Source organism: Enoplosus armatus, chromosome 16 (genome assembly GCF_043641665.1).
Source record: "Enoplosus armatus isolate fEnoArm2 chromosome 16, fEnoArm2.hap1, whole genome shotgun sequence".
Classification (NCBI taxonomy): Eukaryota; Metazoa; Chordata; class Actinopteri; order Centrarchiformes; family Enoplosidae; genus Enoplosus; species Enoplosus armatus.
The window spans coordinates 17368166-17395760 of record NC_092195.1 but is presented as its reverse complement, the minus strand read 5'-3'; the positions used below and the strand labels follow the sequence as shown (position 1 = coordinate 17395760).

At 40.6% G+C, this 27595-nt stretch overlaps 5 protein-coding genes across 6 annotated transcripts; 4 read left to right on the top strand and 1 right to left on the bottom strand.

Moving 5' to 3' along the window:
• The first annotated feature begins 1864 nt into the window (after positions 1-1864).
• tomm40l (translocase of outer mitochondrial membrane 40 homolog, like) lies at positions 1865-6507 on the top strand. Its single transcript, XM_070921721.1, has 10 exons — positions 1865-1904; positions 3027-3241; positions 3520-3587; positions 3933-4025; positions 4120-4221; positions 4510-4615; positions 4769-4891; positions 5018-5094; positions 5436-5538; positions 5795-6507. The coding sequence occupies exons 2-10, from the start codon at positions 3028-3030 to the stop codon at positions 5932-5934; spliced, it is 1026 nt and encodes a 341-aa protein (XP_070777822.1). The 5' UTR covers positions 1865-1904; position 3027; the 3' UTR covers positions 5935-6507.
• A 1051-nt stretch (positions 6508-7558) lies between these two features.
• On the bottom strand, positions 7559-8544 carry LOC139299091 (apolipoprotein A-IV-like). Its single transcript, XM_070921983.1, has 3 exons — positions 8505-8544; positions 8241-8391; positions 7559-8138 (listed from the first exon to the last, which is right to left on the bottom strand). Exons 1-3 carry the CDS (start codon positions 8542-8544, stop codon positions 7559-7561), a joined length of 771 nt encoding a protein of 256 aa, XP_070778084.1.
• Positions 8545-11237: 2693 nt separating this feature from the next.
• On the top strand, positions 11238-12519 carry LOC139298843 (apolipoprotein A-IV-like). Of its 2 annotated transcripts, none has more exons than XM_070921636.1 (3): positions 11238-11277; positions 11396-11546; positions 11940-12519. In XM_070921636.1, the coding sequence occupies exons 1-3, from the start codon at positions 11238-11240 to the stop codon at positions 12517-12519; spliced, it is 771 nt and encodes a 256-aa protein (XP_070777737.1). The 2 variants fall into 2 exon arrangements, with proteins under 2 accessions (XP_070777737.1, XP_070777736.1); XM_070921635.1 differs by having other exon boundaries at positions 11393-11546.
• Positions 12520-15171: 2652 nt separating this feature from the next.
• Positions 15172-18886, top strand: apoea (apolipoprotein Ea). Its single transcript, XM_070921637.1, has 4 exons — positions 15172-15214; positions 15728-15878; positions 17015-17302; positions 18580-18886. Exons 1-4 carry the CDS (start codon positions 15172-15174, stop codon positions 18884-18886), a joined length of 789 nt encoding a protein of 262 aa, XP_070777738.1.
• A 1729-nt stretch (positions 18887-20615) lies between these two features.
• Positions 20616-27052, top strand: msto1 (misato mitochondrial distribution and morphology regulator 1). Its single transcript, XM_070921718.1, has 14 exons — positions 20616-20714; positions 21710-21839; positions 22045-22114; positions 22393-22468; positions 22958-23015; positions 23093-23246; positions 23726-23840; positions 23968-24102; positions 24218-24370; positions 24738-24869; positions 24945-25129; positions 25900-26004; positions 26094-26206; positions 26311-27052. The coding sequence occupies exons 1-14, from the start codon at positions 20631-20633 to the stop codon at positions 26565-26567; spliced, it is 1767 nt and encodes a 588-aa protein (XP_070777819.1). The 5' UTR covers positions 20616-20630; the 3' UTR covers positions 26568-27052.
• The last annotated feature ends 543 nt before the right edge of the window (positions 27053-27595 follow it).

The window sequence follows — 27595 nt, the reverse complement described above, 5'->3', positions numbered from 1 at the left end:
TGTTAAAAAATAAAAATTTGAAAAGGGTGAAGATTTGGGTACAAAATGGCAGTTTTGGGAGCTCTGCTTGGGATTCTGCAAATTCTAAATTGGTTGAAATAAAAAATAAAAGTCAACACCTTGAATTAAAAATAGTATTACTGGCTTAACTGCCCCTAATATTTCTACTGTGCATAGTGAAATTGAATTGGATCTGTTAATTTGCTGCACTAATGCAGACTCACCCACGCTGCAGGCCATTTCAGCCAAACTTAATGACGAACTCAGCAGAATTGTTGTAGTCAGCTGAGGGTAAAGTTACAGCAGTATTTCCCCTGCAACATGGATAGAAAACAGTGGTGTTCTCAGACTCTAAATTGGCTCTCAATTTATTTTTATTTTTTTTTAGTTTGGATGTATCTGGGGATAAAGGTGCAACAGTATTTTCTCTACAACATGGATGGGAAGTGGTAATACAGTGATTCTAAATAGGCTCATAAAAATGTTGGTTCAGTTGATCTCATACTTGTTTTCTTTTCATAAAACCCTGTTGTCACACCTTTTTTTTTTTTTATTCGAGTTGTTCAGTCCTCTCTGTACTTATTGGTACCTTGGTGGCAGTGCTTCTCCCAAAACAATTTTCAGCCCCACGTCCAAGTGACTTGCATCACTTTGGACTTCAATTGTAAAAGCCTAAAAACCTGCTCCATGTTTAGGATGTCTATTTATTTTCCTCCCTCACTGTCCCATGATTTCCTTTTTGTGCCATTAGAACTCAGCAACAATTGGGTGGTACTCCAAAATCTTTTAATGCTTTTGTTTGTTTTCTTTCCTTACGAAATGCATTGAGAGGCACAAGGTATTTCAACGACTTGTGTATCACACTGTCCTCTACTGTTGTAACGTGGAAATACATGCAGGGGTTATAAAATTCAATAAATTGAACTTAAATTTACACTGTCTGGTGTTCTCTTTTTAGACTGTTCCTCTGTTTTTTTTTTTTTTTTACATTGTTCTCATGATTCAAATAGATGATGTGACAGCAGCCATGTTACATCTGTAGTTACCTGAACACAGAAGGGTGCACAGTTTGGTGTTGTACAATGTAAACCAGTTTAAAAGGGCTATTACCAATGTTTTTGTTTGTTTTAGTATATTTACTACTAATTATTAAAATCTCTGTGTTGTTGACAGTAAGGTTATGATTCAGCAAAACAATTCAACCACAATAAAATTGGCTTTAATCTACTACACTTCTATTTATCAATCTACACTTGCAAACAAAACCTCAGCTGTCAGCCTAATTAACTGTTAATTGGTGGTGTGCTTTAAAACTACAGGGCTGTTAAGGACCCTCTGCTCCTCCTGATACTTCTACCTGGTACCACAGGTGTGCACACTAGTCCCTCATGAGACTGTACAGTGAAAACATCAGGGCTCTGCTGCTGCTGTGTGTGCGTACTGTGGCTCCACTAAGAGCGAGGGGTGTGTTGTTGTGTGTCAGCTAAAAATTGTGTTATGAGACCGCTGTGACTTTGTCTCGAGACCCTCAGGCTGCCGTTTGACCTTGAACGTATTTCATCATGACATTTTACTTACTACACCCGCTCTGTCACATGTAGCAAACGTTAAAGTTCTCCACCAATCAGAAACCTCAGAATATAAACTCCCGCCCCTCTGACACCGATTAGCAAATAGTGTTTGTGTATGAGCGTGATGTCAGCCACAGAAAACCACGCCCTTGATTCGTCACGCACCGATAAATGCCTGACAGGTGTTTCTGCCAATAATTTCCGAGGGCCATGGTCCGGCATCCAATCATAACGTGTCTTGAGAGAAAGGGCGGGCCCTAGCGTCACTCACATCTTCTTCTTTGGTGTTACCGGATTCAACTTCCGGCTGCATCGTCCTCTGGAAATCACAACGTGAGTAGCCATCGTTACCTATGTGTTTTATATAAGAAGAGGTTTCACTGGAAACACATCAACATATTAGCTGTTGCCATCTCACAAAGCGGCATTTCCGTCACGAGCAGCAACTGTTTGTTTTAAGGCTGCCAGCTGCTGGCTGAAAAGCTAGCAAGCAGCACTGCACTGAACGGCGCTAAGGAGCTAGCTTAGCTAACTTTTTCATACTGGCTTGTAGGTGAGGCAGGTTTCATTCAAACCGTTACCTACATCTCATAAAGAAAGTAGTTAGTGGTCAGTCACTGTTTTCTTTTCCATTTCCATCACATGACGTTATTACACGTGTTATTAGCTGTCTGTCTGACCTGCTACTGCACTAACTTCGTATGAATGAGCATGATCTTTGTGAAAGGTTAAAGGGGCACTCCACTGATTGTACACATGAAGATCAGATTACTCATTATGGGAAGTATTTCTCAGCCTGTGGCCTCTGACACAGTCGTTTAATGTCTTCTTTTGCTCTGGAGGAAGCTCTCTAAATACTGATGTCATTATACTACTGATAATGGTGTCATCATGGTATGCTGTGTTTTTGATATATGGGACTTACGCTAATTACCAGTTTCTATCAGATATTTCTGAAAGCTCGGCTGTATCTGACTCTGGCGTTTAATCATATAAAAGTGCCTGATGATGCAGGTCTTATCTCCTTAATCAGCCATACAAGGTAATTCAACCAAAAATGAATGGATATAATGTTATATTGTCAGTGCACTGTATTATTAACCCTGACACGATCAACTCAGCAGTCATACAACTGTCTTGAGTTGACATGGGCATTTACTAGTTATGTGAAATGTAGGATCCAGAATATTTGTGGCTGGATTATAAATCAGGAGAACATCTTGGCCTCTGCTTCTTCGAATATTTCCTTTTAATCAGGTCCAGCAAGCCCTTCAACTGACTTGCTAAGTATATAGTGGCAGCCGCTATTACCGACATCTTAACAGCTCCAAGTACATTGCGTTGATGTACCTGCAAATACTCATTTGTACCAGCAGCCAAATATTCTCTTTTGGTTTCAACCCACTCAATCACTCACCCTCTCTCTTGCTTTATCCTTTAATTTCTCTTTGCCAGAATGGGCAGTGTTTTGGCTGCCAGCTCCCCCAACCCTCCACCACCAGCCTCTGGCGGTGCTGCCGTCCCGGGGTTGACGATGCCGCCAGGTTTTGGGATGCCTCCAGTTTCCTCAGTTATACCCCCCACTGAGGCAGCCTCAGGACAGCAGCAGGAGGCAGAAAACTCTTTGCCTAACCCGGGTGCATTTGAAGAGTGTCATCGCAAGTGCAAAGGTAAATGGAGATAATCAAGGAAGGTCACTGGAGTCAGGACTCAAGAAGTCACAGTCTTGCTTCTGATACACTAAAGTAGGAAATGTATAACAATGGAATACAACACGTATATAAAGTTATACAGTGTGCTCTGTGAGTACATTATGGAGCTCTGAACATAGCAAGTGAGCATGTATTTGTCAGAAACAGCAAATTGTAAATTGCCTGTGCTCCTGGGTGTTGCTTTCCTTTACGTGTCGTCTGCATCTAACTACATCTGCATGTGTTTTTCTTCTCAGAGGTTTTCCCTATGCAGATGGAAGGCGTCAGGCTAATTGTAAACAAGGGACTTAGCAACCACTTCCAGGTCAGTTAAGTTCCTTTTTACATTAGAAAGTTTTACCAACACAAATCAGAACACTTTTCTTTGCCTCTATATACATTTCCCTTTGACTAGCTGATACACTAAATAAAGCTCAAGATTTTTAGTCTGGAAGAAAATCCACCAAACTCTCAAAACTCTGATAATTGATCCACATGTGAGTTCCTTTGCGTAAAACACAGGTTCTCCGGTTATTGTGTTGTGTAAGACTAAATGAATCAAGTGTAAATATGTATCTCAGCAGCTCCTCTGTGGATCACACCAAAGAAAGTGAACTGCGAATGTGTTACAGGTTCATTTTTAATTGTGTCCTTTTTAAATCTCTCACAGGTGAATCACACTCTGCTGCTGAGCACCATGGGAGATTCCACCTACAGGTTTGGTGCTACATACGTTGGATTAAAGCAGACCGGTCCAGCCGAGGTATGCTGCAGCGAAGTCACAGTTAATCTGTAAGACGTTTATATTTTCTTTATATGTGAGCTGTGATTATAAATGCGCTGCTCTCTTTGTTCAGTTTTTTCCAGTCATGGTGGGAGACATGGACAACAGTGGCAGCCTTAACGCCCAGATCATCCACCAGGTCTCCAGCAGTATACGATCCAAATTGGCCTTCCAGGTAAAGCTCTAACATTTCTTCTCCCTGTTGGACCTTTTTTTACATCATTTTAATCATCCAACCACAATATGTTTAGAAACGTGTAGAAACAGTTGTCTCATTACAAAGTTTATCCCCCAGAGAGGGCTGTAAAATGTCTCGCTCATTATGTATCTCGGTCACAACTCTTATATAACCGAATCTTTACCAAAACATGTTTGTGTATGTTATGTGTAATGCAAAAAGAATATCAGCTGATATATCATCAGTTGGGCTATAATGTTTACGTTGTCAAAAATCTGTCCTCAGACACAACAGCAGAAGTTTGTGAACTGGCAAGGCGACGCCGAGATCAGGGGAGAAGATTTTACTGCAACAATTACACTTGGAAACCCAGACGTCCTTGTCGGCTCTGGTAGGTCTTCAGTCAGTAATGCCGCATCAGTCTGCAGACATGTTACCGTTCTGTCATCCAAAGACTAAAATCACTTTCTATCCTGAAATGTTTTTAGTTTTCTGAAAGTAACCTGAACACCTCCTTGTGGTCTTGCTGTTGTCCACCTGACAGGTATTGTTGTAACACACTACCTCCAGTCCATAACGCCGGCTCTGGCTCTGGGAGGGGAGCTGGTTTACCACCGCAGGCCAGGAGAGGAAGGCTCAGTGATGTCGTTAGTTGGCAGGTACACAGGTGAGACAGATGATCGTAAGCATGTTGTCTGGATTGAGGGATCCAATTTACTTGGACTTGATGAGTCTGTAATTTGTTTTCATTTGGTTAAACTAGTATTGACTTGACCCTCCTCCCTCTGTGCAGGCAGCAACTACATCGCCACACTGACACTCGGCTCAGCGGGGGCTCACGCTTCATACTATCACAAAGCCAACGAGCAGGTAACTTCTACATGTCCTGTCTAAATAGATAACATAACTTTTGTCTGTAATTTGGTTGGAAGAGTCAGACTTGACGTTGGTGCTTGGTGTTTTTTGTGACTGTAGTGTACATAGACGTATTTTTCTACATCATTTTCCTACACATTGATTTGCTGCAGTCGTCAACTTGCAAGTTGCTCTTTTAACTTTTCAGAACTGGCTTTCAGGTAGTTAACATGATTGTTTCAAATTTGGCTTAAAGCCGACTTCCTTCATGATTAGCTGAAATAAGTTGAATGTAAATTACATTTATTTTCACATATCTGCATTCATCAGGATCTAACTGTCTGTCTCTTCAACAGTTGCAGCTCGGTGTGGAGTTTGAGGCGAGCACCCGCATGCAAGAGACCAGTGTGTCATTCGGCTACCAGCTAGATGTGCCTAAAGCCAATTTACTGTTTAAAGGTACGATGTGTATACAGTCTAGTTCAGGGGAAACACTGAAATGTGATAATCCTGCACAGGGAGCTGTACAAAGACTTTTTTAACAGCCAAATATGTTTGTTGTATATTAACAGTTGTCCCTTTTCACACATTTACAAACCAAAATGTTTGTGTCCGGATTGTGTTTATATAAGACACAAATGATAAAGAGGCATACACATCGTGTTTTTATCACTTTTTTTCTAATAGACTCATCTAATATTCTGTCTCCGTCCAGGTTCACTAGACAGTAACTGGGTCGTTGGTGCGACGTTAGAAAAGAAGCTGCTCCCGCTGCCGCTCTCTCTGGTCCTCTGCACCTTCCTCAACCACCGCAAGAACAAGTTCCAGTGCGGTTTTGGCGTCACTATCGGTTAGACTGACTGAGCGGCGGGTTATCGACCCACGGACAGACTCACTATGGACGAGCAGACTCTACCATGTACGCGACTGTGTGTCCCATCACCTCAATCCGTCACTCAATTCGGCCAATATCATGCTATTGGTTTCCCGATTGTGTTTCATCAAGCGCGGCGAATAGAAGGTAAAAGTGTAAATCTAATCTTATATGATGAATTGCCTGATTGATCAGAAGTGTAACAAATAATGTGATTGGTCAGGAATTTGTTAACTGTGGACTCTCGACACAAACAATAGACAGTAGAAAGACGTAACACATTACAGAGCTCTTTGTTTTTGTCACTGAGTTCAGTGCCTGTCGCTCCGGTTTTGAATTTTATTTTTTACTGTAAAGTCTGTCTTGCTGTGCAGTGAATGGAATCGTTGTCATTTGCTTGTTTAAAGGTGGTTTATGGGTGACAGACAAGTTTACCAGCTATCAGGAAGGAGTGTACTGTACTGCATGTCACATTCACAGTCCATCACTTGTTTTGTTGCGTTTTTTATGTTGCATACATACAAGTACAGTATATATGACCTGTATATACCTCTTGGAAACTGATAAATACCATTTCTTACAAAAAACTGCACGTCTCGGTCGTCTCCTTCAGTCGATCTCGTCTCTGCTGGAGTTCATATGAGAGCTTTTTTCTGTTTTCTCAAGTCAGTTTCAGTTTTATAACCACTGATACTAGATACTGATTGATTACACATGAGAAAGTAACATCTCCATGCCATCCATCTTTCCCACAATCCTGACTCCACCAGCGGCTATAATCCAGCAGACATGAGATTCAGGTAAGTAAACAAGGAAGATGATTTCCAGTTTCGTGAGTGGTCATAAATCAGTTACTCTTTTCCCTCGAAGACGTGTGATTTGTTTTAAAAGAGCTTGAATGATTCTTGTGGGAGGGTGTGATGCATCGTCGCACCTGGAAATGGAAATTGCATCACTGAGGTGACTCAAAGCTGTTGGAATAACATTGGCTGATGAGGACGTTTGAATAAGAGCAGCCTTCATCTCATATCTTTATCTTAAATGTTGGCACAGAAAACTATATATTATATATATGAGCACCGTTCGATGCTTAAATTTTGATATTAGCGGTTTTTCCTATAAAAAAAAAAAAGATTTATATTTGATGGGCAAAAAATGTTTTACAGGTTACTAAACAGAGATAATGATTAGTCCTCTGCTGTGAAATACATTCTGAAACGTGGTAATAGGATTCCCACTGAAAAACGTATTTTATTTGTTTATTTTCATTACGGTTTTGTTTTTAGTTTACATACAGGAAAGACGCAGTTTTAATGTTTTAATGCTCATTCAAATTCTGGTGAGCGATGAAACAAAAACAAATGGTTTTGTTGCAGAACATTTTAACTAACAGCAGTGATGGTTTCTGTGTTTGTGTCGTATTTTAGTGCAGCTTTATAAACTTCCCTTTTAATTGTACAGTCATTATATAAAACTGTCTGGGTATGATTGAATCACTCTTCCATGTTAATTAAGACACCAACAGACTGAACTTGTTCATTATGTTTTTATTTAATAAAATTGAAAATAAATATTTGGTGTTTGGAGGCTGATCGTGGATCCTATTTACTGGGTCTTCTTAGTGAAAGACTCCAACAGAACGGCCAGCTGAGCCTGCAGGTCCTGAGTGCTGGCGTCCAGCTTGGCCTTCAGCTCCTCTCCGTATGGAGCCAGATTCTGCTGGATCTCCTGGGTTTTCTGGTTCAGCTGGGTCTCAAAGCTCTGGGCCAGGGGGATCATGCTCCTCTGAAACTCCTCCAGGCTCTGCTCCATCTTCTCCTTCATCTCCTCGGTGTAGGGGACCATCTGGGCCTGAAGCTGGTTCACGCTCTGATCCAGCTGCCCCTTCAGCTCCTGGCTCTTCTGCAGCAGGATGGCCTTCAGGGCCTCGGCGTCCATGGCGTCGGCGTAGGGGGCCGCCTCCTTCTTCAGCTCCTCCACCTGCCTCTGGAGGTGGGCCACCATCTCCTCGGCGTAGGGCTGCAGGTTAGTGCTCACGGCGGTCAGATCTTTCTCCAGACGGGTCTTCAGCTGCTCGGCCTGCTGGGAAAACTGAGTCATGAAGTCCTGGGTCAGAGGAGCCACCTGAGTACGCAGAGCCACAACGTACTGATTCACTGTGTCAGCGCTCTGAGAGATCCTGGCACTGAGAGACGCAGAAAGAAAGAAAAAAAAAAAACAGTCATTAAATTGAAACATATAGTATGTTTCTAAAGTCAGTAGGCGTCTTTATCACGTTGACTCTTACTTCACTTCCTGTCCCAGCTCAGACTGTCTGATCTGCTGCAGGGAGTCCTCAGCAGTGAGTGTCGCTTTAGCAACGTAGTCCCAAAAAGCATCTTTCACCATGTCCATGCTGCTTTTGGGCGGCTCCTGCCACAGCATGTTGGCATTGCAAACTGTGGATACAACAGCAGATTTAGCACAGAGGTTTTAGCAGAAGGCAAACGTGTATTCTCCAGTCGTGGTTCACATGGATCCGGCTTTTATTTCAAAGGAGAAACTCACTCACCAGAGAAAACAGCAAGTGCGAGAACCACAAGTACCTTCATGATTGACTCTGTTGGATAAAGAAATGAATGTACAATTTAAAAAAAACATGTAAAGAAAATGTATAATCTGACAATGGACTGAGTCATGAATTTATGAAATGTTACCTTACAGAGGCAGCTCGTCTCTTCTTCAGTCTGGGTCTGATGACTTGTGTTGAGCAGACGGTCGTTCAGAGGTTTTATAGCCACACTGAAGGGTAAAGTCCTTCTCTGGTTGCCCCGCTGGACAGATTCTTGTCACTGCTGTCACTCCACGTCGTCATTTGTCATCCTGTGACACATATTCTCAGGCATCTGAATGGGTTAAGTAACAGAGGGCAGTGACAACTGGGATAAAGGGTTTTAAATCCCTAAAGAAGTAATGCAACTTTAATTTGAAAATAGCAAATAAATGTACAGAAAAGGCACCAAAATAAAGCTGCATTAATTGATTGTTTAGCCTCTTTGGGGGGGGGGGGAGTGCAATGGGCTGTAAACATGACACTGACAATTATATTTATCACCTTATAAAGTTGGTGTGGTCAACAAATTCAGCAGAGTCCAATATTCACTCCTTTTTTCCCACCAACTCCTGAGGGAAATATCTGGCTCTTTAGCTGCTAGATGATCCACTGTGTTCACCAGCTAGTTGCTAACTTTGTCTGTCTGTCGTCAGGTGGTGTTCAGGGGGCTTTTAGAGCTTAAATGAGAGATGATGAGAGCGCTGAGACTGAACCAAAACAGTAAAGTTGAGGGCTGTAAAACCAAAACAATGAGCTGAATGGTGCTAAAAAAAGAACTAAAGAAGGTTTCTTAGGAGGACTAAATAGTATTAATCTGTCTAATAATCTGTGTTTTTGGCTATATATAGGATATAATTTAAGGTACTCCCTCTTCACTCAGAAGATGGATACATGCATCTCCAGAGTGGGACACCTTTAGCTTCTCCACATCATGCAATTAGTTTCAAGGTCTTTGTGTGCGTCACATGAAAACAGCTGGATGTTTATCAGTAGTTCTTATCAGTTTGTCAGGAGGGAATCGCTGCTTAAAGAAACGCAACATTCCTCAGTGAAGATAATCTGCAGGTCAGATGGGACAACGGGATCAAGGTCCTGCTCACATTTATACTGACATATAAAACGTCTGACTACGACAGTTTGTCCACATGAAACCGACAACATTCGGGTGAATCAATATGTGTGTTTACGTAAGTTACAGTAGAGTAATCAACAGGAACAATGCAGTATTTGTGCTGTGAAATAGTAACAACCTCATCATCTTATCTGCTGGCTTTTCTTAGTCTGACTGCTGCAACTCATCACTGTCTTTACACATGCTACATATGAGTAACCCAGATTCATGTCAAAACATTCAGTGTTTTTCACTCATTTTAATTATTAAAATTAACATGCGGCCCAGTTAATGTGCAGTCTGTCTTATGGCTTTATACAGATTTTGTGATATTGTATAGAAGTATATGTTCTGTGCTATTGTCCTTCATAAATTCATTTTTTAACTTTCAAACATGGCTGTTACAGTTAACCCAAATGGGAAGTAGGATTATAATCTTATATTTTACATATACTATATGTTATACTATATATTCCTTTTTTGCTTTAGCCATGCTAGCAGCTGTAATGCTGCCTGTTTGTCTTTGGTTCAGACTTAAATATAAACAACAACAAGATGAACTAGATGGATATTCATGGTCCCCAGAGGAGGAATCCTACTGACTTTGGTGATCCTCTGACTTTCTCTCTAGCGCCACCACGAGGTTGACATTTTTGTTTTTAAGTAAATTGTCTCAACAACTACTGGATGGATGGTCATGGAGTTCGGTGCACAGATTCATGTTCACCTCGGGATGAACTTCAATAACTTTGGCCATCCTCTGATTTTTCAAGTAGCGCCATCATCAGGTCAAACTGTAATTTGTCCATTTGCAAATTGGTTTATTTGGACCAAATATCTGCAAAACTAATAACATTCCCATCATCCTCAGCTGTACTTTGTGTTTAGTGCTTATTAGCAAATGTTAGCATGCTAACCGGCTAAACTGAATGAACTGATGAACATGGTAAACATTATACCTGCAAGCTAGCATTGTCATTGTGAACATGTTACCATGCTGATGGTGGCATTTAGCTCAAAGTACAGCCTCACTAGCATGGCAGTAGACTCTTTTTCAAGCTGTTATTATTTTTTAAATGTTTTTGTTAAACAGTAACTATATAAAATACCATTTCACTCAGAGCTACGGCATAAAACCTACAGTTTGAAATGTCTTATTTTTTTCTGATAATAGACCTTGAAAAGTGTCCCATAAAGACTAAATAAAAGCATGTCTTTAAAATAATATCTGAGAGTCTAAAATCTTGCTCTGAAAGCTGTCTGTATGTATAATGACATAATGTAATGAGAATGAACATGAGGTCTCATCAGACAGGGATGATATCGCGTCTGACGTACCACTGTTAGCACCGTCGTGACAGCACGACACTCAGCGCTGGACTTTACTCCCGTGTCTCCTCTATACGACTCAGCTGCCTATATAAACTCAGGCCTGAGCTGTGCACAACACACAGTCTGTGTTCAGCAGCCAGGTAAGACACCAGGAACAGGATGCCACTCTTCAGGTTGTGAGATATATATATGAAAAACAACCACAAAGAGCTAATTCTGCATGTTTCTTTACAGCTGCAGCGTCAGTCATGAAGGTCCTCGTGGTGCTCGCCCTCGCTGTTTTCACTGGTAAGAAAGTTTTATAATTTTGCTGAAAATCAACATGTGAATTATTGAAGTTGGAACAGGAAGTATTCACGAATAAACACGTGGCAATAAATGCTTTTGCCTCTGTTCTTTCCAGCAGGTTGCAATGCCAACCTTGTGTGGCAAAACCAGCCCAAGCGCCAGGTCGACATGGTGAAAGATGCTTTCTGGGACTACGTTGCCAAGGCAACCATGACCGCCGAGGACTCCCTGAAGCAGATTAGACGATCCCAGCTGGGCCAGGAAGTGAAGTAAGTAGCCTCGAAATGATAAAGTCGCCGTGAAGGAAATTAAAGACCCTGAAAAGTATTTCTCTATAACTTCAAATATTCATGACCAAATGAGCAATAATCAAACATCTTTAGTTATTATTTATAAAAACTAATTTAATCTGCTTCATCAGGGCTGTGTTGGATCAGATTTGACTAACTATCACCAGATTCAAATGTTGCAAAATCCTGATTGGTGCATGAAAGAATGTGACATCACGTTTTTCTAACTGAGCCCCGCCCACTTCAAACCAGTCAGAAGACCAGTAGGGCCTTTAAAAAATAGATGGTTTTAACTGTTTTTGTTTTTGAATTTGTCGTAACAAGAGGCTTTGACGGCTTATTCAAAGTCTGTGTCTGTTTGTGTCTCTGCAGCACCCTCATCTCTGACAGCACCGACGCCGTCAACCAGCTCACCGACGCTCTCCGTACCCAGGTGGCTCCTCTGACCCAGGACCTCATGTCTAGGTTTTCCCAGGAGGCCGACCGGCTGAAGACCCGTCTGGAGAAAGATCTGACCGCTGTGGGATCCCGCCTGCAGCCCTACGCCGAGGAGCTGGTCGCTGACCTCCAGAGGCAGGTGGAGGAGCTGAAGAAGGATGCGGCCCCCTACGCCAACACCATGGACCCCGAGGCCCTGAAGGCTGTCCTGCTGCAGAAGAGCCAGGAGCTGAAGGGGCAGCTGGATAAGAGCGTGAACCAGCTTCAGGCCCAGATGGTCCCCTACACCGAGGAGATGAGGGAGAAGATGGAGCAGAGCCTGGAGGAGTTTCAGAGGAGCATGATCCCACTGGCCCAGAGCTTTGAGACCCAGCTGAACCAGAAAACCCAGGAGATCCAGCAGAACCTGGCTCCATACGGAGAGGAGCTGAGGGCCAAGCTGGATGCCGACGCCCAGAAGCTGAAGAAACAGCTGGCTGCTCTGTGGAAATCCTTCACAAAGCTGACCCAGTGAACGGACTAACATCTACACTCAGTTCTGACTGTTTCTCTACTGCCCTGTTGAATCAGGGTGGTGTTCATGGGACACATTAAAAGTGCAATACCTCATTTTCTATGTTTGTACGTTCATGAAAGACGCTCTCAAGGGAAACCTTCTGAGTAATATCAGTATTTCCTCTGTGCTGTTACTGTTACAACAATAAGCTTTCATCTGTAGAACAACAACAATAAATAGGTTAAATGTGTTTTGTGGTGCCACTGTCTTTGTATTTGAGGTGGAAAATGCTCAACATTAACTAACTAACATTATTTAAAAAAGAGCTATGTTGCTGTCCAACAGAGCAGAGACATGTATGCATCACAAATAATCTCACAAAGGTATGTTAAGGCAAGACTTTTAACTTTAAGACAAGAAATAACACAAATTCTCTCTTACAAATAAAAAGTTGAATTCATAAGCAGTAAAACACACACTTGCTCATTTCAATACACTCACACTTGGTCTGGTGTGACCAGTTGCTAATGGTAGCTAATGGCAGCCAACTTTAAATAGATTTTGCTGTGTGATTGACATTACTGAGTCCGATTGTTGACTTTACAACTACTACCTGTGCTGTTGTTAAGCTACGTCTTTGTATTTCCCTTATGGTAGATAAAACATGATAAAGTGCCCTCTACGGTGGCCTGAAAAAGGGTTTGTGACTTCCTGCGTACTGGTGCCCCACCGTGTTCGCCCCCTGCCCCTCAGACAGCCCGAGTCTGCCACCGGCCTCACTTTAACTTTGCTAACAGTCACATCCTGCTGTTGAGTGGCAGTGACTTCATATCAACGTTAGTCTCATCAAACACAGAAAGGCAGCGCAGCAACGCGGAAAGAAAATGTGCAAAATAAAAAGCGCATCGAGCAACAAATAGCAGTTGAGAAAACTTACAGTTAACAGTAACAGTTGAAGGGTAGTTTCAGCTGCTGCTTGTCCAAAAAAATAATAATTAGATAATTTTCCCACATTAACTTCTTGATGATGATGATGATACCAGTGTGTTACCAAAAAGTCTTGTTTCCAACACAACTTCGCCTACTTCAAAAGGTGCATGAAGAGGTCAAAACTCAAGCATCACTTTTAGTAACTTTATTGTGAGACAAACGCATTTTGGCTTGTAGCCTTCATCAGGGTCATGGATGAGGATGAGGATGAGGATGAAAGGATAAAGTTACGATAAAGTTGTTCTGCATACTGCAAGTATGTTGCTAGAGTTTTGACCTCTTCTCACCAGAAAGTCTTGAAACAACCATTTTGAAGCAAATATCCAGAATGTTCAAATACTAAAAAACATTGTTTGATTATTGGCATGTGACCTGTCAAAATAAAGCAATATCTACTTACCACCTGGTTGCACTTTCTTGTTTCGGTTAAATAAATACATTTTTAGAGGCCTGAAGATATCAAATTATCCCGTAATTCACTCGAAGAAAAAGAAGTCTGAAGTCTGAAGTCTGAAAAAATTTTGGATTTCGGATTTTGTGAGGAATACGTTTGTTATTTTCCTGCTTTTATATCCTGTTTATCATCTCACAACCCTTTTGATTTGTTTTGCCAGCCCGGTCAGGAACCACGGCCTCCGTCAACAACAACAAAAACATTCAACTTGTACACATCAATGCACTGAAAGCACTCATGTGTTGTCTGATGGCTGTTAATGTATTTAATGCCTCATGTCTGTTTGTTGATTTGATTTGATTTCCACACTTACAAATGATAAAGTTATTCATTGATTACCCCTCTCTGTGTGGAAGGAAGTTTATTGGAAAGCTTCCCATCTTATAAAAGTCGGACAAATGCAGGCAGCGGTTGTTAAAGAAGACTATGAACCAGATCAGCTGGACAATGACATGATACAAGACTGACCTTTGGCCTTTTCGCTGTTGTGCTATCAACAGCATTGTGTGTGGGGTTTTTGTTTTGATTATCTGATGGTGCAGTCACATTTTTTTACACTTAAACTGCAGTCGAGTGGGAAGAAGACGGAATCACATTTTATTTAAGGAGCTGCACTACATTTCTAGTACTGAAATCAAACAATTCCACTTGTGATTCAGAGGCTTTAACCTCAATATAAACTCTGATCAGGTATTTTGGGTGTTTCTAATTTCTCACCTGTGCTTGCGTGCTTGTACTTTCAGCGTGCGACGTGGAGCCAAAATAACACACACACAGCAATAAAAGATGACAACAACACAGTTCATGCTGAGAACTTCGGACGCAGGTCAGCAATCCTCCTGACATTTATTGGATCGCATCAACGCCACCTAAACTGTATAAATACTGAGTGACAAGCTCAGCCGGTCTCACAGACGTCACAGATCAGGATCTCAGAGGTAAGTCACACACCTTTCCTGTAAATCTTGTAGTCGCTCAAGTATGTTTTTAACTGTGTCAAAGTATTTTCAATGTTTATGTTTATTTAAACTGGATGTATAAAGAGTTTAATTTTTTTTAAAAATCGAAGATTCAGACGACTAAAATGTTTTATCTCAGTTGAAAAAGGTCTTTTGAATTAAATTGTGTTAAATGTTAGCTTTTTGAAAGTAAACAGTATGTCAGTGTTGAGGTCATTTTAACCTTTTTATTATATGATATTCCAGGTGTCCTTATTTCTGATCATCATGAAGATCTTTGCTGTAATCTTTGTGCTGGCTGTCCTCTCAGGTGAGCTCTACTTAACATAGAACCTTTTTCTAATTTTGATTTTATTCGCATTTTTACTGAACTTTTTTTTGGCATAACAGAGGTATGAAAGAAGGAAAGGGCAAATACATATACTGTTGACTTATGTGTAAAAAGGAAAAATAAACAAAAACAGTAACAAAAGGAAGGAAGGAAGGAAGGAAGGAGGAAATAAAGAAAGAAACTCATTTAGTTTTTCTATTTTGAAATTCTTCAGCACTCCAGAAGCCTGCCCCCCCCCGAAAGCTCTCACACGTTAGCAAGCAAAAGGAGCTTGTGAGCAGTTTCTTCAGTGGTTTCTTAAGATCTGAGTCCTTTTTCCAGACCAGATCCCTCAGCTCAGATATCAGTGCCCATGTAGTCCAAATGCAGGTCCCAGATTTTGTGAAGTGTCTTGTCCTTTAGAGCTGAAGAGAAATCCTTAGATGAAGTGATATGTTGATTCACAGGTATTTAGACGTGAACATTTGAGATGTTTGTCTCTGTCCAAACCAGGCTGCCATGCCAGGAGTTTGTTCCAGGATGAGGGGAGGAGACCCTGGGAGGTCGCAGTCGACAGGTTGCAGGATTATTTCACGGATCTGAACTCTAAGGCCGATGAAGTGGTGAATGACATCAAGAGCTCCCAGATCAGCAGAGAACTGGAGTGAGTTCATTCACGTCACGGTGATGTTATTAAACGTTCTGGGCATCTGCGTCTGACCTCTGTGACCTCTATGTGAATATTCTCCTGCTTCAACACACTCAGTTGCACTTCGTCTACTGATCATATGTCTGACTTATTTGTAATATTATTAATGTTTTAATCTGCGCCACCTGCTCAAGGAAACGTTTTAAACTCACTTACAATACTGTAACAGATCACTGCGCTCACCCTCGTCGAACTGGTGCGGTCAAACCAGCAAAATCTGTAACTGGAGGTGAACTGGTTCCCACTCATCATTATTAGTATCTCAGTTAATACTCAGTGTGCAGCCACCAACATTCATTTTAGTACATTTTGCAGATAATACCTCCTTTCTTTCATTCAAGTAATATTTTGAATGCAGGACTTTGACTTATAATGGAGTATTTTTGTGGTATTGCTACTTAAATATCTGCATACGTCTTCCAGCCCTGACAGCTAGAAACTATAACTATGACGAAATACACTCAGCTGCCAGTTTATTAGGTACACTGATCTTTTAGATTAGTGTTGATTCAACTGTATGATCGTTTTGGAGGCTGCGGTTTGCGGTGTGTTATACTGAGAGGTGTTTGTATTATTTTGTCCACCCCATTTATATCAGCTCTGTCTGTATAATCCAATACAGTTCAACAGCACCACAAACTACACTGTTCATTTATTTCAGTACATTTTTTACTTGTCACAGAGTATTTTGTCAGACTGAGACGAAAGCATCATCAACAACACACTGCTGTTAAACGTCTGCTCGGTTACACAACACACACTCGGCCCCCAGCTGATCCTGCAGGGACTCAAGGAGGCTCAAGTCCACTCGTCTGACTTCTTATGTGGACTTTTATTGGTCTCGTCTCAGCCACTATTGAATCTTTACTCAATTTTTCAGTTAAAACAGAGCGCCTGTAGATAGATCTACATCTCTGCTGCGACTTATCAAAGCATTATTTTTACATTTTACAAATAAAAAGCTTTTTACTCCCTGTTTTCATCTTGAATACGTATGCTCTAATTTCAGTCTTGACCCCCTTTTGGATCTCAAATGCTTCACAAAAACACCAATAAAATCCTTAAACTCACCTGTCTCGCCCCCCTAATAGCACCCTGATCCAGGACAGCATGTCTGAGCTGGCCATGTACAACGAGGACGTGCAGACCAAGCTGGCCCCCTACACTCAGGAGGCTGCAGAGCGTCTGGGCAAAGACCTGCAGAAGCTGGCCAACAAACTCCGCGAACACATGTTCGAGGCCCGGGAGCAGATGGACAAGTACAGCCAGGAGCTGCAGACCATGGTGGAGCAGAACGTGGATGACGTCAGGGTCCGGGTCTCCGCCTACACCCGCAAGCTGAACAAACGCCTCAGCAAGGACACACAGGAGATCAAGAGGTGAGCGAAACCCACCGGAGCAGAGAGGCGTTCATGAGGGCTGATGGGGATTTCTGTCCAGTTAGAGGATCACGACTAACCTTCACCAACTAAACTCAGAACAGCTTTTAATTGTTTTATTGAGTTTTATTGGGTTCTCCTGAGGATCTTAAAGAACTTATCAGACACACTTTGTACTAATACATGTTTTAATACAACTTAATATTGTCTTATTGTTTTATTGTCCATTTTTAATATCTGTTCCCATAAAGCAATATTGATAGTAAGTGAAGTAAACTGAATCTGCAACAATTAATCGATAATTTTTCTTTAAACTTTCTCTGATTCATGCTTCATAAATATTAGGATATGCTGCTTGTCTTTGGTTTATATATATTCATATATATATATATATTTATATATATATATATAATACACTGAATATCTTTGCGTTTTGACTGTTGGTCGACAAAAACAAAGATTTTGAAGACGATGATTTTGAGCTCTAGGAAATTATAATGCATTTTTTTCCCGCCAAAGTAAATGGAAGATCAATCGATAATGAAAATAATTAGTTAGTTGCAGTGGCTTTTCTTTTTTGGGTGTTACCTCTCATGAGACAAATATCCTATATATCCTTTTTTGGGGTATCTTAGCACGTCTGCTCCCTAAAAAAAGAAAGATTCAGTTGTTCATGTGATTCAATTTGCCACTTTTTTTAGTTCCTATTTTCTAATATTTCTTAATTAAATGAATGCCTGTCTTCATCTCGATAAAGGTTGGTGGACTGTGGAAAAATAAAAGCCTCATTAAATCGACTTTGATTTGATGTTGTAAAACAATAAATAACATGAATACCTTTTATAGCCACTGTATCAGACTTTGTGAGGAACAGAGCGATCCTGGACTTACTTCAGTCGTTGTCCTTGTTGTTTTCACAGTCCGCTGATCTTTATCAAGATTGAGACACTCAGTATTCAGTGTTTTTTATAGGAACTATGTTGTATTTTATAGATATATAGATATAGATAACATTCTTTGCATAATGTAATTTTTTATCTTTTATTTTTGTACATTTTGTTGATAACATTTCCATACTTTTTTATAAGAATGATGTCTGCAGTATTTACACTGTGGGTGTGGTACATCTTCTGAAGTAAAGGACAAGAATACTCTCAGTTATACGATATATTCTAACACTTTCTTTACAACATACTAAATGCTGAAGCAATGTGATGAATCAGGTGTTTTCGAGTCTTATTCTTCACTCAGTTCAAACTTTTCTGTCCTTCTCTCAGACAAGTTGCCGACTACTATGAGGAGCTTCAGTCCCGCACCTCTGACAACATGGAGGACATGAGGGCTCGCTTCGACCCTTATTTTGCTCGAGTGAGCGACAACGCCCAGGCAAAGATCACCACCCTCAATAATCTGCTGAGGTCGCAGGTGGAGGACATGAAAGACAAGATTCAGACCACAGCTGAGGACGTCAAGGAGCGCTTCGAGAAAACCGCCGAAGACCTGCGGTCCACTCTGGAGGAGAAGATGGAGGAGCTGAAGAACTGGTTTCAGCCATTAGTCGCCAAGATCAATGGTAACATGTAAAACCCTGAGATCAAACAGTCTGTTTATCCATTGCTTTCTGCATCAAAACCACCTGTGTAAAAAGGTTTAAAGGAGTCATAAATAAAGACACTCAGCTATTAAAAGGGAAGTCCTCTTGTCTAAATGGCCTCCATTGTTTTCACATATTAAAAGATTAAAACCAGGCGGGGAAGGTTTTGAAATGTCTCACTTGTGTCAAAAGCAAAACATAGACTGTACCAGGATTGTTTTAATTTTCCACAAACTAAAACTTGTGTCATAAGAATAAATTCAAAGACAATATGCTATAACAACAAATAACAATGACATATGTTTTTGTTAAGGCACACAAGACAAAAACAAACATGTTTTAGCATCACGTGTGTTGAAAATCACTGACGATCAATAATGAAGTGTATGTTTACACCCTTGTTTGAAAGTCATCTTCGCCTTTTTAAGCCACTATGTGCATGTGTTTAAGAGATTTTTTTTATCAGCTGAAAGCAACACACGTAAACCATTTTCCCCATCATCAGAATAATTATAAAGATGCTATAGTAATAATAAACAACATTTTTTGTTGTTAAGGCACTTAAGGCACAAACCAACATATTCAAGTGCTCAGTCGGTCAGTATTTGAAAGTCATTGTGTCTTAATTTCTGCCAATTTTTTTTTACAAATGGTAACTGATTTTGAACTTCTTTTTAAACTTTGGTCTGAAAGCAACACATAAGACTGCACAGGGACTGTTTCACTTTTCTACAAACAAAAATGTATGTCATGAGGAGAATCTGAAAGATACTACAGTATAATAATGAAGGAAAAAAACAACATGAAAACTCTCCACACAGTTTTGCTGAAGCTGCCTGGTTCACGTTTTTCTTACCGTGTTAATAAACCTGAATCAGACTCCTGATGTCAGCTGTTACAGTCTTACAGGATCAGCTCTCATACAGTTTGTGTATAAATCTGATGTGTCTCATGTTTCTAGTATTGTTTTCCTGCATGAGGAGCCTTTTACAGCAAACTATTTCTATTTCTCTCTGATTATTTTTATATAAAAGTAATATATTTAATATTTTTACTTCTCTATGATAATTTTAAGTTAAAGGCAGCAGAAATTATATAAAATATTCATTAAAATTTTTTAAAAAAAATATATGAATCCCTCAATTATCATAACAGTTCAATCAGTGAATAAAAGAGGATATAATTACAATGTCTTTATGATCAATTTAATATCACTAAAAAGAAGTAAAGATTAAAGTTAAAGTTCATTGTTCTGACCTTTTGAATTAAAATTATTCAAATCGCTTTTATAATATTGTCAGTAGTAAAATATCCAACAATTTCTTCTTTGACGGTAAAAGCAAAAAATATTCATATATTATGTATTATATCGAATCTGCGTAACTTATTCGGACATCTACGTATTAAATCAAAAATGTACATAAAACCGCCTTTTTTAATTTTAATTTGAGAAAACTTTGTAATACTTATGAATCTTTCATGTTCAGAAGAAGACTAGCTTACCGGGACCGCACGTGAAGCTACGGCACGGTGAAACCACACTTAACGCATACGTCATTTGTACATCCAATCACATTTCTTCATACAATTCTTTCAGCCAATCACAGAAGCACGTTTACACGGGGCACAACATCTATTAGGTTGTCGCTGTTCAGTGTTGTCATTTCCAAACATGGCCATCATGTTTAAAACTGAGACTTTTATATTTGATCGTGATTGTTGATTTCCGTCACGATGGGCAGCCTTTGTAGAGAAGTCATCACTCTTCAGTTGGGACATTATTCAAACTTTGTGGGGACTCACTGGTGGAATTTACAGGTGCGAAACACCGTAGCGGCTAAAGCTAGCTAGCTGGCGTTAGCTTTGCATGTGTTGTCAAACTTCAGAGACTACACTCAGTTTCTGCTCTGAGCAATGGAGATAGCTAATGTTAGCAGCACCATTAATGTGCATTTCATGGTCATTTCAACACACTGAGGACATGCGATATAATTAAGCTGGCACACAGGAGTTAGAACACAAAGGTAACGTTAGCCACCAGAGGTTATGATGCTAAAGCTGCTAATTATCTAGTGTCATGTCAGCTGTCTATTTGTGATCAGATAATACAGTTTTTTAGACTGAAAGTGGTGAGATTCTCCAGTAGAAGATACAGATTAATCACCTCACAGGATAACTTAATGAAGTTTAGATAAATATATGAGTTGGCCGCTGTTTAAATGATAGAGATGTTGATACTGATTGAGTTAAACATCTGTGACCCTCCTGCATCCAGCAGAATATGTCCTGTAAAGGTAGTTGTTGTGTTATAGCCCACATGAACTGTCAAGACACCAAAATTACCTGTTGCAGTGACGAAACATTTGTCAGAAAACAACACAACTCACAACATCCTTATTATTGATGCAGTGTGAGTGATTTCATTGTGTTTTTATGATTTCCGTTTTATAGAACCACATGTTCTGAATAAATGTACATGAAATTTACAGCCTTGTTCATGAGCACTCTTAACAATGCTCCACGGCAATCTGTCTAACCAGCTATCCCAGAAACTATGACTTTTTATCTGCAGGCCTTATCAGATACTTGGCATATTGAGTTGTCAGTTTTCAGTCGATTTTCTTTTCTTTTCACTGTTGAGAGTACTTTCACATTTGATGTTTGATATTTCGATGCTGATTCGATTAATACATTTCCCTGCACCTCCTTGATGGCAATATCTCACTCTCATTTCTTCTTAGATGCAGCTGAATGTGTTGCGGTATTTTTGGTCTGTGACAGATAAATGACGATGGGCTTGTCTTTGTTTGCAGGATGCGTCTTTATCATACGACCCAGAGACGCCGCCAGATGAGATCCAGAGTGATGTCGTGTTTCGTGAAGGACAGACTCTGGGCGGACACGTCACCCACACACCTCGCCTCATTGCCATGGATCTCAAAGGTAACATCTTCCATCATGTGCTGTTATTAATGCTGTGCTGGAGAACAACGTTTATTTAGATATTTCCTATTTAGTGTACTACTTTAATGTCTTCATCAAAGATTTGTTTTTTGTCATTCAAAGTCCTTAAATGGATACGGTTTCATACAGTAACTTGGATGTGTGTGATGAATCACCTGCCTGTCACACTCTCTGTCTATAACAGGAAGTCTTCGGACTCTACGGCAGGAGGGAAGTCTGTATGACGCTGGCGAAGACACCTCTGCTGTCACATGGTAAATAAGAGAGTCTCTATATGTGCATTACTGCACATTTTAAGGCCCAACAGATTTCGTCACTGTCATTGTGATTTTTCTGTGAAACAGGACACTCTGTTGTTTGCTTGGAACCTGCTGTTACACATTTATATTTTGTGCAAGTTCAACAGCAACAATCCTTTCAGTGCTTACTCACTTGATGGATATCAGATCCAACAAAGTTTCCTTCTATATTAAAGATTTTTTGACCGATATTGACAATTCTCAGTGATATAAAAATGTGCTCCGTCTGGCAGGGAGGGAAGCCTCATGATGCATGAAGAAAGTCCTCTGGCGAAGAACCCCTTTCTTGAAGATCTGGACAAGTTGGATGTGAGTATTTATAGAGGAATTAAAGCATTTTGTAATAATGGTGTCTAAGCAGCCACAACCACAAGCATCTGTGTAGAGCTGTTTGCATAATGAAAAGTCTTTTCACTGGTCTGTATTTGAATAACTTTCTTGACATAGTATTAATTGCTTTTAAGTCATCAAATCAAAAGACGACAAAAGATCACTTTAATGTGCAGTTTCTAAAGCTTTAATACAATTATAGGCATTATAGTTTTCATCGTTCTAAAGGTTTGTTGGGTACAAAAGTTTCCAGCTACATTTGCTTTCTTTTTACCAGCTAAGTAGATATTCAGAAGAAGGTAGGACCAAATCATGTCAGGTTACTGGCAGAGAGAGCAATCGTATCCACCACAGCCAGAGTTTACTAGCTTGATGGCATCCATACTGCCTCTGAACATTCTTGCTCTGTTAGTTCTGTCTCTGCAAATTCAAACAGTTTCTTATCCTGACAGCTGTTTTTGTCTCCAGAAAGGGGAGATCCTGGCTGAAGCAGACTTTTATTCAGGTTCCCAGCCTCGGTGCTCAGGTAAGAAACACCTTGACAAACCTTCTCGTAAACTCTGCATGACATTCGAGTGACCGCTCTGAAAACTCTCCCACCAGCAGGTGCGTTGAGCGTGGACACTGTGAACAGCCAGCTGGCTCGAGTCCAGAAGGGCTACAGGCTGGAGGGCAGCGTGAAGGTGTGGTCCGACTTCCTCAGGATCCACCTGCACCCTCGCACCATCTCTGTCATCCACCAGTACAACCATGACGGGTGAGTGTCAAGACAAATGTGAGGGAAAGATTTGGGATTTGATTTCATGATAATTTTCCACCGTAAAGACTGATTCAGTTGGAGATGTAGAGTTTTATTCCAAATTAATAAGGGAAAACAACATCAAGGGAAGACGAAAGCACATGTTAAGAGTTGTGTATTATAGTGAGTAGTACAGCACAAGGCGGTGGGCATATGACCAAAGCACTGAGTCCAGACTAATAATTCATAGCAAGATAAAGCTAACAACTTCATATTCCTTCTTCACTGACAGTTCAGTACCTACTTTTCTCCAATAGATGTCAGGCTTCACGCAGATTTGTGCTTGAATCACAGCCTGCTCTCTGTGGACTGAATTGTTAAAAGATCTTTAACGTTTTCTCCCTATTTAAACATGTTTAAAGGATAGATTGTGTTCTATTCAAAGAGTTAAGTATGAGTCTCAACACAGCTTCATATTTGTATTTGTTGGTGTCCAGGGAGGCTCACCGTTTGGAGGCTTTTGGCCAGGGAGAGGCTCTCCTGCAGGGGTCTGTGCTCGAGGAGCTGGAGGACAAACTGCACTTCTTTGTAGAAGAGTGTGATTACCTTCAGGTAAGTCATTGTTGTTGTTTTTTATCCCAATAAATAATTTACTTTACACCGTATTATGATAAAAAGATGTAGGATATTTTATTTTTCTAATTTTAAAACTTCATCCTGCTTCCTGTTTTCCTCTCAGGGTTTCCAGGTTTTGTGTGACCTTGCTGACGGCTTTGCAGGCCTGGGGTCAAAGGTCACAGAGATGCTGCAGGACTCTTATGGCGGAAGAGGCATCCTGACATGGGGTTTAGCACCTGTCAGTCACCCAAATTCAGTGAGTTACAAACTCTCTGGCTATTTCATCCCTTACTGTTTTGTGAGAGGTTGTGTAAAAGTAGATGTTTTCTAAATGGGCTTCTGTACTTATGGTGTCCTTTCTGTTCAACCAGACTCCAATGAAGGACCTTTACCACCAGTTAAACTGCACATTAGGGACCGTCCACTTGGCCAATAACAGCTCCTTCTTCTGCCCGTTGACCCTGCGTGGTGGACTAGGCAGACGACCCTCTTCTCCCACAGCATTCCCCCTCCTAACTTGTGATGTGAGCTTTTTTTTTAAATAACCATATTATTATTTGTAGACTTCTTAAGAGATGTTTAATAAATATATGTGATCAAGTTTCATTGGGTCAGATTTTATATTTTTTAAGACCTTTTTTAATGCCTTATTATGGCATTTTATCTGACTTTGTTTTGATTCAATGTAAATTAAACCTATAAATTAAATTTAAAGAAACATGATTACGATAAAGCACAACACTAAACCATGTGTTTAGAGTTAAAAAAGCTTTATAGTTTAGATGTGATTAAGGACACTTTAAGACTTTATACCTTCCTGTATGTGTAAATATATGTAAAATTGATCTTGTTAAACGACATCTCTTTGTCACGGTCTTTCCTCTGGCCCAGCCCTCACTGTGGTACCACTCCAGTGCTGTCCTGGCTTTGGCCATGGATGCCCTCACTGTGCCTTACAGGCTGAGGAACAACAGCGTCCCCATGTGGCAGGTGGCAGACGCGCTGGCCGTATCTGGCAGAAAGGTGACTCACTGCTGCTGGATACTGTACTGTCTCTATAGAGAAGGCTCTGAGCTTAAGGTGCCATTTGAATTCTAGGTGGTGGCTGCTTATGGCGCCGTCCCCTTTCCCATGATGCACGGCAGCTCTCTCCCTGACGCCCTGAGTGCCTGCACAGACGCGCCGCCCTGGAAACCTTTATCAGCTTGCTCTGAATCTGGCGACGGTCGATGTTACGGCCAGTGGGCGACACTCAAAGGCTTCGAGGACCAGAGACTAATCAGGTCAGAAGTTTATGAATAAATATTTGATGTATTAAACTTTAACACTGACCATGTTTATTAATAGTAACATAACTTTATATATATATATATCTATATATATATATAGATATATATAGATATATATATATATCATGTTGAGAAAACCAGTTGAAAGCACTGATGAAAGTTTATTAATATTTTCAGTGATTTACAGGCAGTAAAACAAGTTGGGGGAAAAAATCACTTTACAAGTAAATAGACTATATTATAGTTGCATTTCTTTCATTTTGTATTTGTGTGTACAAACAGTGATACAGTATTTGTTTACAACCTTGAACAGTTTTAATATTTTGAGTGATTATCACTAAAGATTTGTACATTTCTATATTTTTTTCCTTGTATTTTTCCTAGCAGCTTTATACTTTGTTAAATTGACAAAATGATAAGTCAGACTTATAGCTGCGTTTGTGCTGACAAAAATGACACAATGCATGTTGGATGGGGACACTTTTAAAAGGTGCTAAAAAAAAAAAAAGAGACAAAAATGAACTTGAAAATGAACCAAAATGAACCTGGACTTCAGAGGGTTTTAACAAAGAGGTTGTCTTGTTTTTAGCTTACATACATACAAGTCACACAGTTGCATGAAGTCAACAGAGTTACAAATCAAGATATCAAGATGCAGTCTTTTGTCTACATTTTACTAAATTATCAAGAAAGAAGACGGCTTGTAGAAACACGCAGGCTTTAGAAGTCTCACATTAAAACTGACATCATTTCCTTTCCATCAGCTCTCTGGCTCCAGGGACTAAACCACCCACTCCTCTGCACAGCCTCCACAGTGGGGAAGACGTCCTGGCTTCCTACATCAGATCTTTCTATCCTACAGCTCCTCTGTGAGTCCCCCCACAGTCGCATGCTGTGAGCTAACAAATCATTTACCTTGTTTAATATATTATAACCCTCTCCGTCTTCACTCTCACAGGGCTCTGCAGTTGTTGTCTAGTCCCAGTAAGCTGACGCCACCTTTCCCTCAGATATTCAGTCAGTCCCTCTGTGCTGAGGGCTTCCTGCAGAGCCAGCCTCCCCCGCCTGGCTGTAAGTGTTGTACTGTGTTTCTATTTCACTTTTTGTAGCTTCGAACAACTTTTCTTCAACTTGGATTTGATGGTTTTTAGCAAAATCCTTCCCCATCTCTGCAGCTCCGTCCCCCGTGGTCTCCTCTGTACCCGTCCTGACTTCCCTCCAGTCTGGACCTGCACTCGGCTCGTGGCTGTCTGAGATGCATCGTGGTGCCAGCGCTTTCGACATCCGCCGCGTGGCCCCCAGCTTCCTCTCCCAGGGGCCCGAAATGGCCGACTACAAGGAGGCCCTGGAGCAGCTGCGCCTACTGGCCCGGTGTTACCGTGACGACAGCGGCGGGGTGATGCGCTCCTCCTCAGAGGAGGATGATGACTGACACTGGCAGTCTTGGGTCCATAATCTGGATAGACTGCTGACCTGCCTGGAATCAGCCCGTCTGCTTTGTTGACCTGCTTGCATGCACTCATACAGACGGGGAGATGAAGAGGAGCTGCACATCTGGTGTGTGAAGGACCAGGACTGACTTATATGGTAACAGGAGGAGGCGAAACGTTGAAACGTGATGGATGTAGCATCGTGACACTGTATGAACTGTTACATTTCCTCAAAGTACGGTTTGTCTGTCATTAAATGTTTTATACCAAGTGTACACTATAAAATGACTGTATTTACAGTAAGAGACGTAGTTGTCACACCTGTTTTGGGCACAGACACTTGAAAGAGTTAAAAGCACAGGTTTTGACACAATGTACTTTAGTTCTTTACTATATTAGAAACTGCTTCTTATTTCATTACCACAGCAAACTGACCAGCAGCCAGAAAAAGCAAAATGACAGTTTTATATTAAACAATTTAAAGCCAGCAAGTGTTTTGTATTTTTACTTTGATCTGCAGAATTGGAATACATCTTCAGCAGACTGTTTTAGTTTTAGACATTTAACCATGATTTAAATATTTTATTTAGTTAAAAGGATATGGTCACGTGTCCCATGAATTCAGCCCGAAGCCCTTTAGTTCTTACTGAAATACTAAATCTTAAAGAACGGGTAATTTTTTTAAAGCTACATTTTCTTAACAAACCGGGCTAACATTGCTAAACAGGAGCAAAGAGTGAATTTGTTTGGGACTATTTTCAGCCATGGATTGATACACACTTGGTAATTATGCCACCCATATTAAACATAACAGTGCTGATGTTCATGGTTATGAAGCCACATGTTACCCAGTGCTAAAGTGTGGACAACAATGGTACAACAGTCTTTGGACTCGGGCAATACTCCATTCTTGGTTTTGGTCTTTAGATTTGTTGAATAGAATATCACTATCCTTGTAAAATATCTCCCTTACAATTAAGCAGGATAACAATAGTAACCATGTAAAACCTCAGTTTTAGTTCATGAAATC

Excerpts from the sequence above, each read along its gene's own strand:
- msto1 (XM_070921718.1), top strand. The coding sequence starts at position 20,631 with ATGGGCAGCCTTTGTAGAGAAGTCATCACTCTTCAGTTGGGACATTAT. Across the intron at positions 22,115-22,392 it reads GACACCTCTGCTGTCACATG|GGAGGGAAGCCTCATGATGC; the intron begins GTAAATAAGAGA and ends TCCGTCTGGCAG. Across the intron at positions 22,469-22,957 it reads AAGATCTGGACAAGTTGGAT|AAAGGGGAGATCCTGGCTGA; the intron begins GTGAGTATTTAT and ends TTTTGTCTCCAG.
- LOC139299091 (XM_070921983.1), bottom strand. The coding sequence starts at position 8,544 with ATGAAGGTACTTGTGGTTCTCGCACTTGCTGTTTTCTCTG. Across the intron at positions 8,392-8,504 it reads CGCACTTGCTGTTTTCTCTG|TTTGCAATGCCAACATGCTG; the intron begins GTGAGTGAGTTT and ends TTGTATCCACAG. Across the intron at positions 8,139-8,240 it reads GAGCTGGGACAGGAAGTGAA|TGCCAGGATCTCTCAGAGCG; the intron begins GTAAGAGTCAAC and ends TGCGTCTCTCAG.
- apoea (XM_070921637.1), top strand. The coding sequence starts at position 15,172 with ATGAAGATCTTTGCTGTAATCTTTGTGCTGGCTGTCCTCTCAG. Across the intron at positions 15,215-15,727 it reads TGTGCTGGCTGTCCTCTCAG|GCTGCCATGCCAGGAGTTTG; the intron begins GTGAGCTCTACT and ends TGTCCAAACCAG. Across the intron at positions 17,303-18,579 it reads GACACACAGGAGATCAAGAG|ACAAGTTGCCGACTACTATG; the intron begins GTGAGCGAAACC and ends TCCTTCTCTCAG.
- LOC139298843 (XM_070921635.1), top strand. The coding sequence starts at position 11,238 with ATGAAGGTCCTCGTGGTGCTCGCCCTCGCTGTTTTCACTG. Across the intron at positions 11,278-11,392 it reads CGCCCTCGCTGTTTTCACTG|CAGGTTGCAATGCCAACCTT; the intron begins GTAAGAAAGTTT and ends TGTTCTTTCCAG. Across the intron at positions 11,547-11,939 it reads CAGCTGGGCCAGGAAGTGAA|CACCCTCATCTCTGACAGCA; the intron begins GTAAGTAGCCTC and ends GTGTCTCTGCAG.
- tomm40l (XM_070921721.1), top strand. The coding sequence starts at position 3,028 with ATGGGCAGTGTTTTGGCTGCCAGCTCCCCCAACCCTCCACCACCAGCC. Across the intron at positions 3,588-3,932 it reads GACTTAGCAACCACTTCCAG|GTGAATCACACTCTGCTGCT; the intron begins GTCAGTTAAGTT and ends AATCTCTCACAG. Across the intron at positions 4,892-5,017 it reads GTTAGTTGGCAGGTACACAG|GCAGCAACTACATCGCCACA; the intron begins GTGAGACAGATG and ends CCCTCTGTGCAG.